The sequence below is a fragment of the Tamandua tetradactyla genome, chromosome 1, assembly GCF_023851605.1.
Source record: "Tamandua tetradactyla isolate mTamTet1 chromosome 1, mTamTet1.pri, whole genome shotgun sequence".
Classification (NCBI taxonomy): Eukaryota; Metazoa; Chordata; class Mammalia; order Pilosa; family Myrmecophagidae; genus Tamandua; species Tamandua tetradactyla.
In genome coordinates this window covers 56,499,344-56,513,289 of record NC_135327.1, presented here as the reverse complement: position 1 = coordinate 56,513,289, position 13,946 = coordinate 56,499,344, and the positions used below count along the sequence as shown (strand labels likewise).

At 49.9% G+C, this 13,946-nt stretch overlaps 1 protein-coding gene across 4 annotated transcripts in view; it reads left to right on the top strand.

Moving 5' to 3' along the window:
- Window positions 1-11,840, top strand: part of SMOX (spermine oxidase) — a 43,003-nt gene extending 31,163 nt beyond the window's left edge. For 3 of the 4 annotated variants that reach the window (XM_077116432.1, XM_077116440.1, XM_077116447.1), the window contains exons 3-7: window positions 1,576-1,802; window positions 7,265-7,438; window positions 7,575-8,334; window positions 9,178-9,338; window positions 11,395-11,840. In XM_077116432.1, the coding sequence (XP_076972547.1) occupies window positions 1,576-1,802; window positions 7,265-7,438; window positions 7,575-8,334; window positions 9,178-9,338; window positions 11,395-11,532 (1,460 nt within the window). In that variant the 3' untranslated portion in view covers window positions 11,533-11,840. Of the gene's footprint in view, window positions 1-1,575; window positions 1,803-7,264; window positions 7,439-7,574; window positions 8,335-9,177; window positions 9,339-10,852; window positions 10,943-11,394 lie in introns of all 4 variants that reach the window. The other variant, XM_077116454.1, reaches the window with a different exon arrangement.
- Window positions 11,841-13,946: the final 2,106 nt, after the last annotated feature.

The window sequence follows — 13,946 nt, the reverse complement described above, 5'->3', positions numbered from 1 at the left end:
ATGCTGTATGGTGAGGGGTCACATTTCATTCTTTTTCATTGTGAGTATCCTGTTATTTAGCACCATTTGTTAAATTATTTTGAGGGGAGGGGCAAGTACATGGGCCAAAAATTGAACCCATATGGCAGACGAGAATTTTACCTCTAAACTACCCTTGCACCCCTCCATGCCAATACTTTTTAGTTGTCTGTCCAACATACTCCGAGATGTATCTGAATATTACCTTAAGCTATACAGAATTACAAACCCTTATTCCCGTTCTGGGCTCCATGTGTTTGAGTTTCTTTTTTTTTACATGGGCAGGCACCGGGAATCGAACCCGGGTCCTCTGGCATGGCAGGCGAACACTCTGCCTGCTGAGCCACTGTGGCCTGCCCTGAGTTTCTTAAATGAGCTATCCAGACAGGTTGAGTTAGATTATATGCTACAAAAAAAATTTAGGTTTTGGACAAGATATACCTCTCTTCCTTTGGTCTCCAACCATCGGTGAGCTTCTAAAATACAGACAATGCCCTTACTCCTGTATTCTGATTTATCTTCGTCCCAACTGGGTTGGCTTCATTCTTATCTCAGATTGAAGCCTGATCTCTTTTCTGGTTTCTTTAACAGTTGTTGGATGTGTCAGTTTCTTTTAATCAAAGCAAGTCGCCAGCCATCCCAGAGTCACCAAGTGGGGAATCAGACCCCGCCTCTTGGCAGGAGGAGCTGCAAAGCCACGTGGCAAAGTGGCACACGTACGGTGGTTGGAGGAATTATCATGGCTCTTTGGCAAAATGTTCACTAAGCATGATATCTTGAATCAGGTCTCCAAAAACAAGATAAAACACCAAAAAATGTTCCCCTGTTCTCCTTTCATTGTTTCAGCTAGGCAGGGAAGGAGATGAACGTGACACAGTCCCTATATCAGAAGAGGAAACTGAGGCCGAGGTACACAGACAGCCTGCCTCAGAGCATCTGGGAGGGGTTCTAGAACCAGCCCCCAGGTGTGTCCCCATGTGGACCCAGGAGTATGGTGGACCATACTCTCGGGATGCTGCTGCCGTGCCCTGGAAGTCTGTGTTTTAGACAGACTTGGGGAGGAATCTTCCAAACTGGAATGCTTGCCCTCTCACCCCTGCTCAGGCTGAGAGGGAGGGGCCACTGTTTTCTTTACCCTAGGGGTAGTGTGGATGGGGAGGAGCTGGGGAATGGCTGGGTGGGGACGAGGGGCCTGGAGGGAGGGCCTCTTCCTGGGTGTTTCAGGTGGCCTTGACGTCCTCATTGGAACCCCTGTATTCTTGGGTGCCCATGGAATTTCCTTCAAGGGGAGGGCCATGAGGAAAGAGGGTCTTAGAAAAGCGGGGGGACTAGAAAAGAAGAGCCTTTTGACTGGTTCTGTGAAATGGCTCTGGGAGGGGCGGGGACAGTTTTCTGGAGCTTCCACCGGGAACTCTGTCCTGCAGCCCTTGGTCAGCTGGTTGCTAGAGGGGGGCCCGCAGTCCCCTTACTGGCCTGTGGTAGAGGCAGGTGAGGCAGCGCCATGGCCCTGGCTGCGAAGCCCTTGCTCCTCTGAGGGCCTGTTGTTCTCCCCGTCAGGACACGCCACCTTTGAGCTGGGAGCCACGTGGATCCATGGCTCCCAAGGGAACCCCATCTATCATCTAGCAGAAGCCAATGGCCTCCTGGAAGAGACAACTGAGGGGGAGCGCAGCGTGGGTCGCATCAGCCTCTATTCCAAGAATGGCGTGGCCTGCTACCTCACCAACCGTGGCCGGAGGATCCCCAAGGACGTGGTTGAGGAATTCAGCGATTTATACAACGAGGTGAGGTGCAGATGGGGCAGCTGGATGGGGGGAGGGGACAAGAGGGGCAGGGAGTGCCCTGGCTGGGTCGGGCAGCTCTGCTGGGGTCTTCTGTGGTTCTGGCTGTGCTGTCACACCCATCAGGGGCCCTCCACTCGGAAGAGCAGATAACTTGAAGATAAAGTGAACATGAGTGGAGTACTGGACAGAAGGTTTTTTTTTTAAAAAACAATAAGATATCATTCCATTCTACATATATAATCAGTAATTCTTAATATCATCACATAGTTGCATATTCATCATTTCTTAGAACATTTGCATCAATTTAGAAAAAGAAATAAAAAGACAACAGAAAAAGAAATAAAACGATAATAGAGAAAAAAAGTTATACATACCATACCCCTTACCCCTTGCTTTCATTCATCACTAGCATTTCAAACTTAATTTATTTTAACATTTATTCCCCCTATTATTTATTTTTATTCCATATGTTCTACTCTTTTGTTGATATGGTAGATAAAAGGAGCATTAGACACAAGGTTTTCACATTCACAGAGTCTCATTGTGAAAGCTATATCATTGTTCAATCATCATCAAGAAACATGGCTATTGGAACACAGCTCTACATTTTCAGGCACTTCCCTCCAGCCTCTCCGCTACATCTTGAACAACAAGGTGATATCTACTTAATGCGTAAGAATAACCTCCAGGATAACCTCTCGACTCTGCTTGGAATCTCTCAGCCATTGACACTTAGTCTCATTTCACTCTTCCCCCTTTTGGTCAAGAAGGTTCTCTCAATCCCTTTATGTTAATTCTCAGCTCATTTTAGGGTTTTTCTCAGTTCCTTGATGCTGAGTCTCAGCTCATTCCAGAATCTCTGTCCCACGTTACCAGGAAGGTCCACACCCCTGGGAGTCATACCCCACGCAGAGAGAGGGAGGGTGGTGAGACTGCTCTGGACAGGAGGTTGTTGATCCGCATAATTAAATATTTCTCCAAAAGATCTTAAACATCTTGCTAAATTTATTGCCAGGTACTTGGTGGGAGTGTTTTTTTTTTTGATGCTCTTAGTAAATGATAATTAAAAAACCCTCTATTTTCTAACTGTTCTCTGGAAATAGAAATATAATTTTTATATATTGATTTTGCCTACCTTGCTAAATTATCATTTCATTTTTAGTATCTAATATATTTATTGTATTACTATTCTAATATTATTTTGGAATATTATGTATATGATCCTATCTGAAATTTGAGAATTTTCTTTTTTCTTTTCTAGTCCTCACACTAGCATTTTCTGCTAGGACTTTCTGTAGTGATGGAGCTGTTCTAGACCTGGTCTGTCCAGTATGATAAGCACTAGCTGCATGTGGCTATTAAGCACTTGAAAGGTAGCTCCTGTGATTGAGGAACTAAATATTTAATTTTAATTAATTTAAATTTAAATTGCCCAGTGTCTAGTGGCTACCATATTGGACAATGTAACCTTAGACCATTTATTTCATTTTCTTACCTTATTGTACTTGCTAGTATCACCAGTACAACATTGGATAGAAGTCGTGATGATACACACATTTGTCTTATTGAGGTTTTTTAAAAAACTTAATATACTTAGTATCTTTCGGTGGTGCTATAAACTGCATACAAAAAGCAAGGTAAGGTGTATAGGCCCGGCCTTTTGATAGCTTGTCATTTGTAGTGTAATGACCCTTCTCTGTCAATCAATAAATTGGCCTAGAAGCACCTATTATGCATTTTTTACATATCTTGGGCATGGGAAAGGAGAAGTGACTCCTGCTTTGAGGTAGCCCCTATTCTACTGAGGACAGACACACATGGGGTATGTCACATGCACACCCACTCCCATAATGTCTTGTGTGTATGCACCACAAGGTATGGCATTGTGTGTTCTCACTCACCCAGGACCACTCATGTGCAAAGAGCTTGAATTATTAATTTGCAGATATGTGAACTAGTATTCTTCAAAGTAGATTTCCTGTGGTAAGTCACACCCTGATTCCCAGGTTACTGTGAGTGCTTCAAGCCTGGATGCCTCTTGAGAATGACTTTAAGGTCAGTGGCTTGTCTTTTTGAATGTCTAAAAGCAGATCACCATCAGCTTTTGCTGGTGGGCTTAATTTTTGAAAGCTGAGAGTGTGAGTCATGGCCAAATGGGATGGACGAGGGGTGGGGAGCAGGGAGGGTGGTAATGCTTTGGGCCCGAAGGGGGAGGAATGTCATGAGTTCATGTGGCAGATGTCCTTGTGTGGCTCTTAACCAATGCTGGAGGCCACTCTGAAAAGGTGTGTCCTGAGAATGGGAAGCCCTGCCTGAGAGTGGCTTTGTAATAAACATGCAGACTCCAAAGGTGATGACTTTGTAGGGCCACACTCATTTGAATGTGCTAATGTCTGTTAACAGATAAAATGAGTGTGTGTAGGAATGCCACATAGAGCTTGGTCTCTGGAGCAAGTCTTCCTTGACTCAAATCATATTCCACCATTTATAAGCCGTGTCATCCTCAGCAAGTTATTGAGCCTGTCTGAGCCTCACTTTCCGTATCTGTAAAATGGACATAGTTGTGCCTACTTCATGTGATTATGAGGAATAATTGAGGTCCTGATGCAAAGTGCTTAATGATAATTGAGGTGAGTATTATTAGCTGTTACAGAACGGTCCCATTCCCCTTAGGTCACATCGGGAAGATGTCAGTTAACACGGGACAGGAGACTGTACCCATAGGACAAACATGTTTACCCGAGGCTCTGCTGGCTGCTAGTTGGCAAAAGCAGAACAAAACAAAAACAAAGAAATTAGATTTGTTACTGCTCAGCTGGGCGGATTGGCCGCTGGTCAACATACCCCAAGGACTGGCTACCCTGTTGCTTATCACCCAAGAAAAAAGCCCAGGAGGAGGAGGCCAGTTGAAGGTCCCCCTCCTTGGCTGTGGTCCTGAGTGAGGAATTTGCTGAGGATTCCAGTGGAGGTCAGATGCCCGGCACCTCGTGACTGTGGAGGACAAACGAACAATTTAACTCATTTTCTTTTTTCACATGGTCTACTTTAGAGGCATGTTTAGTCCATGCTTCTATCTCATGCGGAGGCCGTGCCCTGGAGTGGAACAGGGGGCTGGGCTTTGCCACCTTCCTACGCTCTGCGGCCCCTGGGCCTGTCCCAGCGCTGGGACCCAGGGCAGTCAGCGTTCCCGGAGCATGTGCTGACCGAATTCAAACTCACTTTAGGAAGGGAAGCCACAGAGGTTTAGCCAGGAAGCCCAGAGGGGTAAGGTGGGCGTGCACAGTCATGCCATCTCCTTGCTGGCTACCCTTCAGTGATGTCCAGAGCTTTGGGTTAAGTCTAGAGGCCTTGACCCAACCCTCTAGTTCTTTATGGCCTGGCCCCAGCCTGTTTTTTCTAAAGTCATCTCTTGCCACTTTCTCTTGCTTTGCTGCCTCCTGCGGCAGAACTGAGCTACTTTAACTTCCCCAAATGAGTCTTGCATTTTCTCTGTCTTTCTTTTCTGAGTCTTTGAGCTGTGCTCTTCCCTCTGCCTGAAACACTTTTCCCGTCATTCCCTCTGCCAACCCGATTATCTCCTAACTGTGCAGGGTTCCCTGAGCTGGTCTCACAGCTCTCCTTTCCCATCGGACCAGTTCAGGTATGGAAAGTCTCCCAAGTTGAATGAACATAGGGGCTAGGGCTGTGTCTGTCTCGCTCACTATTACTCCCTGGGTCAGCCATAGAGCGGGCATGCAGTAAATGTTTGTTGAATGAATGTTGGACCTCAGACCTTTTGTTTGTTTGTCCTATGGGAACAGTCACCTGTCCTGTGTTAACTGACATCCTCCTGATGAGACCCTAGGGAAATGGGACAGGTCTGTAACAGCTAATGGCACTCAGTTATAATGGAGCACTTTTCATCAGGATCTTACTTAATCCTCACATTCCCTCAGGGATCCCCTGCCAGTCCCAGTGCTGGCTTCCTGCCTTGGGGAGCCTCTGCTCAGGGTTTGGAGGGTATGTACTGGGCAGGCAGGGCTCATTTGTCGTTTTCTGTCTGAGGCGTGGGTTGCAGTTCCTGCCAAAAGATGCCTACAAAATGTATTCCATTCCTCGGCACACCAGGCCCTCCCCGGGATCATCCCTTTCGTGTCCCCTGCCCTGACTGTGGCATCTCCCTCACAGCCTCCTGAGCCCTCCACATAGGGGCTCCTTCTTTGGATCTCGGCAGGGTCAGGAGGGCATGTCCCAGGAGATCAGATATTGGGGTCACTTCTTCACCTTCTTCCCCCAAAACAGACCTGACCACAGCCCCAGACTGCTGTCCCGGGAGAGAGAGAGCAGAGGGGACCTGCTAAGGCAGAACGGCGGGGAAAGGGCTTGTGGTTTTGGTTCTTGAAGAGGGGCATGTGTGCGGACCCGTGTCCTCCAGTGGGGTGGACGTCTGGGCACGTAGCACCCATGAGGGAGTTCTGCTTCCCCACAGGCTGGATGGGCACCAAACGTTTCATTGTGTTCTAAGCAAGGGCCCAGCATGAGAGCCTTCAGGCCTGTCCCAGCTCCCCTACAGCCTGTGGGGCTGGAGAGGGGAGCATGGAGAGGCAAGGGGTGGGCTGCTTAGGGCAGCTTGTCAGTGCTCTGCAGCCACCTTGGGAGCGGACGGGGAGGCAGGGGCCTTTGGCACAGCAGGGGGCTTCTGGGAGGTGGTGGGCTTCTGAGTGGCCCTCGGGTCCAAGGTGGTGGCAGGATGAGGACAGGGGCTATGTGTTTCGACTCCCTCTGGCAGTCTGTGTAGGGCATCAGAAAGCCTTTATAGCACCTGCAGACACTGCAGTGACACCATCCAGTTCAGTTCCGACTCGAACTCCCCGGTTAGGCCAGACACCCCATTTAAGGGCACACACACAAAGGCAGGGGCTCCGGCCTCCTGTGCTTCTGACCAGTTGGCTGAAAATTTGGGGTTCCCTCCATCCCCTCATGCTTGATGAGTCACTAGAATGACTCAGAACTCACTGAAAGTGCTAGTATTATGATTACAGTTTTAACATAGTAAAAGGTACCAGTAAGAAGAAGCCAAAAGGGAGAGATGCAGAAGGCTGGGAGGGCTGGGAGGGTCTCAGATGGGAGCATTCACATCCTCTCCACGTGGAGTCAGAAGGCATCACCTTCTTGGCACAGCCACGCATCTCCTCAGTCCGGGTTCTCAGTGTCCCGAGTTCAGGGGTCCCGTCAGGCAGGCATGATGGACAGGCTCAGGGTCCCTGGGTCTGGACTCAGCCTGCAGCCCCCTCCCCTCCCAGATGTCAAGGCCTTGAGCCCCTAATCACATGGTCCATCTCGGCATCTGAACTACTGGAATGGGTCCTTGGCTTACCCTGAAGAACCAAAGCCGCTCCTATCACAAAAACCCCAAAGATTCAGAGGTGGCTTCCTAGGAACCGAAGATACGGACCAGCCGGAGTTTTCCCTTCTGCCGCCAGGTCTATAACTTGACCCAGGAGTTCTTCCGCCATGATAAACCAGTAGACGCCGAGAGTCAGAACAGCGTGGGGGTGTTCACCCGGGATGAGGTGCGCAGCCGCGTCCGCGCCGACACGGACGACCCCGAGGCCACCAAGCGCCTGAAGCTCGCCATGATCCAGCAGTACCTGAAGGTATCTCTGCTGAGCCTGGGGCCCGAGTGGGGCCGACGCGGCTGGGGGAGCCTGGGTGCCGGGAGGGCCGCCCTGCCGCGCCCGCCCCTGCCCGGCCCCGGGGCTCACGCCGGCCCCTGTCTGGGTCTTGCTGCAGGTGGAGAGCTGTGAGAGCAGCTCACACAGCATGGACGAGGTGTCCCTGAGCGCCTTTGGGGAGTGGACCGAGATTCCTGGCGCCCACCACATCATCCCCTCGGGCTTCATGAGGGTCGTGGAGCTGCTGGCCCAGGGCATCCCGGCCCACGTCATCCAGCTGGGCAAGCCCGTCCGCTGTGTCCACTGGGACCAGGCCTGGGGCCGCCCCCGGGGCCCCGAGATCGAGCCGCGCCGCGAGGGTGACCACAATCAGGACACCGGGGCAGGTGGCCGGCGGGGTGGGGAGCCCGGGGAGAATGGGCAGGAGGAGGAGGAGCAGTGGCCGGTGGTGGTGGAGTGCGAGGACTGCGAGCTCATCCCGGCAGACCATGTGATCGTGACCGTGTCGCTGGGGGTGCTCAAGAGGCAGCACGCCAGCTTCTTCCGGCCCGGCCTGCCCGCCGACAAGGTGGCCGCCGTCCACCGCCTGGGCATCAGCACCACCGACAAGATCTTTCTGGAATTCGAGGAGCCCTTCTGGGGCCCCGAGTGCAACAGCCTCCAGTTCGTGTGGGAGGACGAGGCGGAGAGCTGCACCCTCACCTACCCGCCCGAGCTCTGGTACCGGAAGCTCTGCGGCTTCGATGTCCTGTACCCGCCCGAGCGCTACGGCCACGTGCTGTGCGGCTGGATCTGCGGCGAGGAGGCCCTGGTTATGGAGAGGTGCGACGAGGAGGCCGTGGCCGAGATCTGCACGGAGATGCTGCGACAGTTCACAGGTGCCGGCCAGGCCCAAGCGTCCTCCTTCCTGCTTACACCTGTGGTCTTTCTCCTCCTGTGCGCCCATCCACCCTGCAGACTTCCTGGGCTGTGCGTGGGTCTCCCCACCCTCTCCCACTCTCTCCCCACCCTCCCGATGGAGAAGCTGAGCTGGCACCGCCTGCCCCCGAGCCAGGTGTCCATGCTGGGCTCCTTGGTCAGTGGCACTCACTTCTGTTCCAGGCTGCAGGCCCTCCCAGCGATAGGCCTGGGGTTTATTTTCTCTTTCCAAGGGCTGACGGCAGTGAGCTCAGGCATCAATGCCAATGGCCCGTTTCATGCCTATATTGTCTTGCTAAGGGTTGGATTTGTGTTTTACTGTCTAATCCTTTCAGTTGAACTTTTTTCATCTACTGTCTCCAAAGGGCCTCACAGGAACTCCTGAAGTTAGAAGGGGAAACATTATTATCTGTCATGTTTTTTTAAAGTGGGAAAATTCAGACCCGGAGAGATGGGGTGTTTTGCTGGGGATCAAGAGGAGGTGCTGGGTGGGAATTCAGCTCTAGCCTCCCCGCCTCCCTGCGTGCCGCCCCCTCCACCCTCCCTGCTTGTCCCCAGCCATCCCCCTCCCTGCGCGCCCCCCGCCACCCTCCCTGCACATCTCCCCTCATCCTCCCTGCGTTCCCCCCTCCATTCTCCTCCCTGTGTGTCCCCCTCCATCCTCCCTGTGAGTGCCCCGTCATCCTCCCTGCACATCCCCCCAACCCCCCCGCCCCAGCTACCCAGAGCGGCCTACCCCTCACCGAGCTAGTGGGACTTGTCCCTCATCCTTCCTCCCCTTGGCCCCTCTGACTCCCCAACAGGGAACCCCAACATTCCAAAGCCTCGGCGAATCCTGCGCTCGGCCTGGGGCAGCAACCCCCACTTCCGAGGCTCCTATTCCTACACGCAGGTGGGCTCCAGTGGGGCAGATGTGGAGAAGCTGGCCAAGCCCCTGCCCTACACCGAGAGCTCCAAGATGGCGGTGAGTGTGTGCAGGGTGAGGACGAGTGTGCCAGGGTGTGTGTGTGGCATCTGGGGGTGTGCTGGTGCAGGGTGAGGAGGGGGTGTGCATGGGGTGGAGAGGTGAGGCAGGATGGAGCAGTGCCTATGAGAAAACCAGAGAACAAGAAGAAAATGTACACCTGGCCTCTGCAGGAAAAGATGGAATCACACTGAGAGTTAAACTCTTGACAAGTGAACCAGTCAGTGCTGCTCTGCCCAATAGGATGGCCATTAGCCACATTTAGTTTAAATTTATTAAAATTTCAATTAATAAGTTACAATTTTCTTCCTCAGATGCACAAGCCACATTTCAGGGTCTAAGACTGAACATACATATAGAGCATTTCCATCATGGAAAGTTGTGTTGACAGCCCTGGTTCCATGGAACTAAGTTTCCCAATACATTTTGAAAATAAAATTGAGAATACTGCATTTTCTCCAAGTTATATAAACTATACACTCAGAGAGAAAAAGTAAATCTAAGAGAAATAATTATAATCATATATATATATCTCCCCATAAAATAGATTTCAAGTTTTCTCCCACATATATACATGTAATGTATTTTAAAACTTGAGCAGAATTATATTTAAAACAATTGTTTGGTGCAATTGGTGAAAATTTCAGGAAACCAGCAATGTGTTGTGCTCGCCCTGGCTGGGTGCTCAAGGGGAGAAAAGAAAGGGCTGGTGTTGGGTCTCTAGGACCTAAAGGTGTCTTAAAGCCACAGGTGCACTTACTGCTGGAATGAGGTCACATGACCAGGTCCCATCACATGACTGCCCAGCTGCTAGAGAGGCTGGGATGTGTCATGTTTATTCTGGATATTAATGAGCTCAGGGTTTGTAACTAAGGAGAAAGAGGAGAATGGATGGATGTTGGAATAGGCAGCTTGTGCTCTGCCATAGTTTTCGCCCTCCATTCAGTTTAAAGATCTCTGTGGGTTCTTTGTGGGAGAGTGCCTTGCTACTTAAGGTGGGTGGTTGGTGGTCAAAGTATCAGCGTCACCTGGGAGCCTATAAGAAATGCAGAGTCTCAGGCTCCACCTCAGCCCCGATGCATTAAAGGCTGCATTTTATTTGGATTTCCAGGTGATGACTTTCCTTCTTTTTGAGGTGTACTGGCGTAAAGTCCAAACTCACACTTGGAATACAAGAACTTTTACTTTACCCTGAATCCAGCTAGACAGCTTGATTCCTCAGGGTTGACCCCTGGCCCCCCAAATTTTCACTGCCCCCCAAACAAGGCCTGCTTTGGTACATTTTTGCCCCCCATTTATCCCTCTGTCTGAATGTCCTTTGCTTATGTATTCACCCAGCATCTCCTGAGAACCAGCTCCAGTGCTCTGTCCTCTGGGAAGCTTTGCTTGATCCCCCCTTCCCCCCGATAGTTTCGTAGCCTCTTTTCTGGGCTCTCAGCCCCTCACCAAAATAGCCATCCCAGCACATGTGATGCTCTTTAGTAACTGGGTTTCGTGTCTGGCTTCCCCACCAGCATGGAAGCACCTCAAAGCAGCAGCCCGATCACCTTTTACCTTCCAAGTGCTCAGAACAGTCCCTGGACCTTAATAGGGGCTCCATAAAGGTTTGTTAAACTACCACCTAACTTTGTCAAATGCTTAAATTGTTCCCTGTTCTAAGTGTTCTAGATACATTATTTCATTTAATCTTTACAGCTGCCCTCAGAGGTAGGTGATACAAGCCGTCTTGCAGATGAGAAACAAATCAAGGCATAGGGAGGTTAAACCACTTGTCCAGAATTCACTTGTAAGAGGCATCACGAGCCTGTGGACGGCAGAGCCAGCACGGCCCACAGCCTCGGGGCAGAGAAGACTGGGGCCTGGATGGTTGGGGAAAAGCAGGGGCAGGTGGTTGTGGGATGGGCATCACCTCAGCCTGTGGGAGCAGCAGTGCCTGCAGCTCAAATGCCTGCCTGTCCTGTCTGACTTGTGTGGATGGGGAGCTCTGGGGCAAGCGGGGAGCCTCTCAGCCTCTGTTGCTGCCCCACCCTCACCCCGCTCCCCGTCCCTTATCCAGCCCATGCAGGTGCTGTTCTCAGGTGAGGCCACCCACCGGCAGTACTACTCCACCACCCATGGTGCTCTGCTCTCTGGCCAGCGGGAGGCAGCTCGGCTTACGGAGATGTACCGAGACCTCTTCCAGCAGGGGACCTGAGGACTTCCTTCCAGGACCACTGACTCGTGCCTGCCTGCCCTTGCCCCGGCTGCCGCCTGCTCCTAATGTCCTGCTCCTCTGTAGAGTGGATTTTTATCTTCTGTAGAGACAGACTTCCTAACTGGCTTTAAACCTGGCCCTGTAGTAGCTTTTCCTTCTGTCGGTGCCAGGTCATGACCAGGGTGGGTCCTGCTGATTGAGCCCTGTGTTTTCACCCCTTGGCTCCCCAAGCTGCCCCTCCCCTCCCACCTTGTCAGTGTAAGTGCCTTCAATACTTTGCATTTTGGGATAATAAAAGAGGCTTGCCCTTCCCATGTTCCTCAGCTTCTCTCTTCAGTTGTCCTCAGGCCCTGTGTGCGTGTGTGTTTGTGTGTGTGTGTGTGTGTGTCATAGCCACTTTGAGTGAAGGGATGTGCAGCACCGTGGCCTGGCTGTGCCCCCAGAAAGGAAGGTGCCTGTGTTTCCTGCAAGGAGCACCCCTCATTCCAGTCTGTGGGAGGCCCCCTTCCTATTGACATACCCCATGGGAATAAGAGCCTCTCCCTGCCCCTCACCTGCTCCTTCAAGCTGGGCCTGAGTCCATCTGTCAGCTCCTTACCTGACTTCTTAGAGCTTGAGGATGATCAGCTGCATGGAGAGAAGGTAAGTCCCTTGAGGGTCCTTGCAAACCTCAGGTGAATTCATCATTAACCTGTGTCACTTGGCCACAGGGCCCTGGTCTGGCCTCTAGGACTGATGATGGCTGTTGTTCTCCGGGAAGGGAGGTGGGCTGGATTTTGTCAGGGACCCCTCCCCAGTTGTCAGCCACCTTCTGTGTTTGAAGGGCTTGCATTTATTGGGGAATAGTCTTCTCTTTTCTCCTTTTGCTGAGTGGAAACACACACCTCCACACACTCTCATACAGAGATACACCGATCTACATGTACTTATCCACAAACAATTAGATACACGTGTCCTGGTTTTAAAACTTAACTACAAACCTATGGCAATTAAAACATTGTGGTACTGGCATAAGGCTAGACAGACCAGTGGAATAGAACCGAATGTTCATAAACCCACAAATCTGTTGCTGATTGATTTTTGACAAGGGTGCCAAGTCCATTCATTGGGGAAAGAAAAACCTCTTTAACAAATGATGCTGGGAAAATCAGATATCTATATGCAAAAGAATGATGGTGGAACCCCTACCTCACACTGTACAATAATGCACTAAAAACGGTTCAGTGACTTAAATACAAAAGCCAAAACTATAAAACTGTTAGAAGAAAATATAGGGAAATATCTTCCAAGAACTTGAATTAAACAGTGGTTTCTTTGACTTTGTACCAAAAGCATGAGCAGCAGAAGAAAAAAATACATATTGGATTTCATCAAAATTAAAAGTTTGTATGCATCAGAGGACGTTATGAAGAAAGGGAAAAGATGACTTACAGAATGGGAGAAAATACTTGGAAACCATATATTTGATAAGGGATTAGTATCCAGAATATATAAAGAGCTGTTACAATTCAACAACAAAAAGATAAACAATCCAAATTAAAAATAAGCTAAGAACTTCAATAGATGTTTCTCCAATGAAGATACTCAAATGGTCAATAAGTATACGAAAAAATGCTCAACATCATTAGCCGATAAAGAACTGCAAATTAAACCTGCAATGGGATATCACTTCATGTCTGCTAGGATAGCTGTTATTAAAATTGAAAATAACAAGGGTTGATGAGGATGCCAAGATATAGGAACACTTGTACATTGTTGGAGGGAATGTAAAATGATGCAGTTGCTGTGGAAAATAGTTTGGCAGCTCTCTGAAAAGTGAAACAGAATTACTATATGAACTGGCAATCTCACTTATGTATATGTCCAAAAGAATTGCAAGCAGGGATGTGGGCAGGTATTTGTACTTTGTATTAGTTTGTTGAAACTGCCAGAATGCAATATACCAGAAATGGAATGACTTTTAAAAAGGGAATTTATTAAGTTGCAAGTTTATAGTTCTAAGGCTATAAAAATGTCTGAACTGGGGGTGCAAGTGTAGTTCAGTGGTAGAATTCTCATCTGCCATGCAGGAGACCTGGGTTTGATTCACGGTCCATGTACTTCCCAGAAAGCAAACAAATCAACAAAAATTCAACAAATGTTGCTGCAAGAATAGGATACTCAATGGAAAAAGCATGAAATGTGACCCCGCCATACAGCATACACACACACAAAAATGACCAAACTAAGGAGTCCAGAGAAGGATACCTTGGCTCAAGAAGGCCGATGATGTTTGGGGTTTCTCTCTCAACTGGGAAGGCCCTTGGTGAAGTCTGCTAGCTTTCTCTCCAGGCTTCTTCCACGAATTCCCTGGGGGCGTTTTCCTTTTGCATCTCCAAAGATCTCTGGCTGTGAGGGCTCTGTTGGCACTAAAG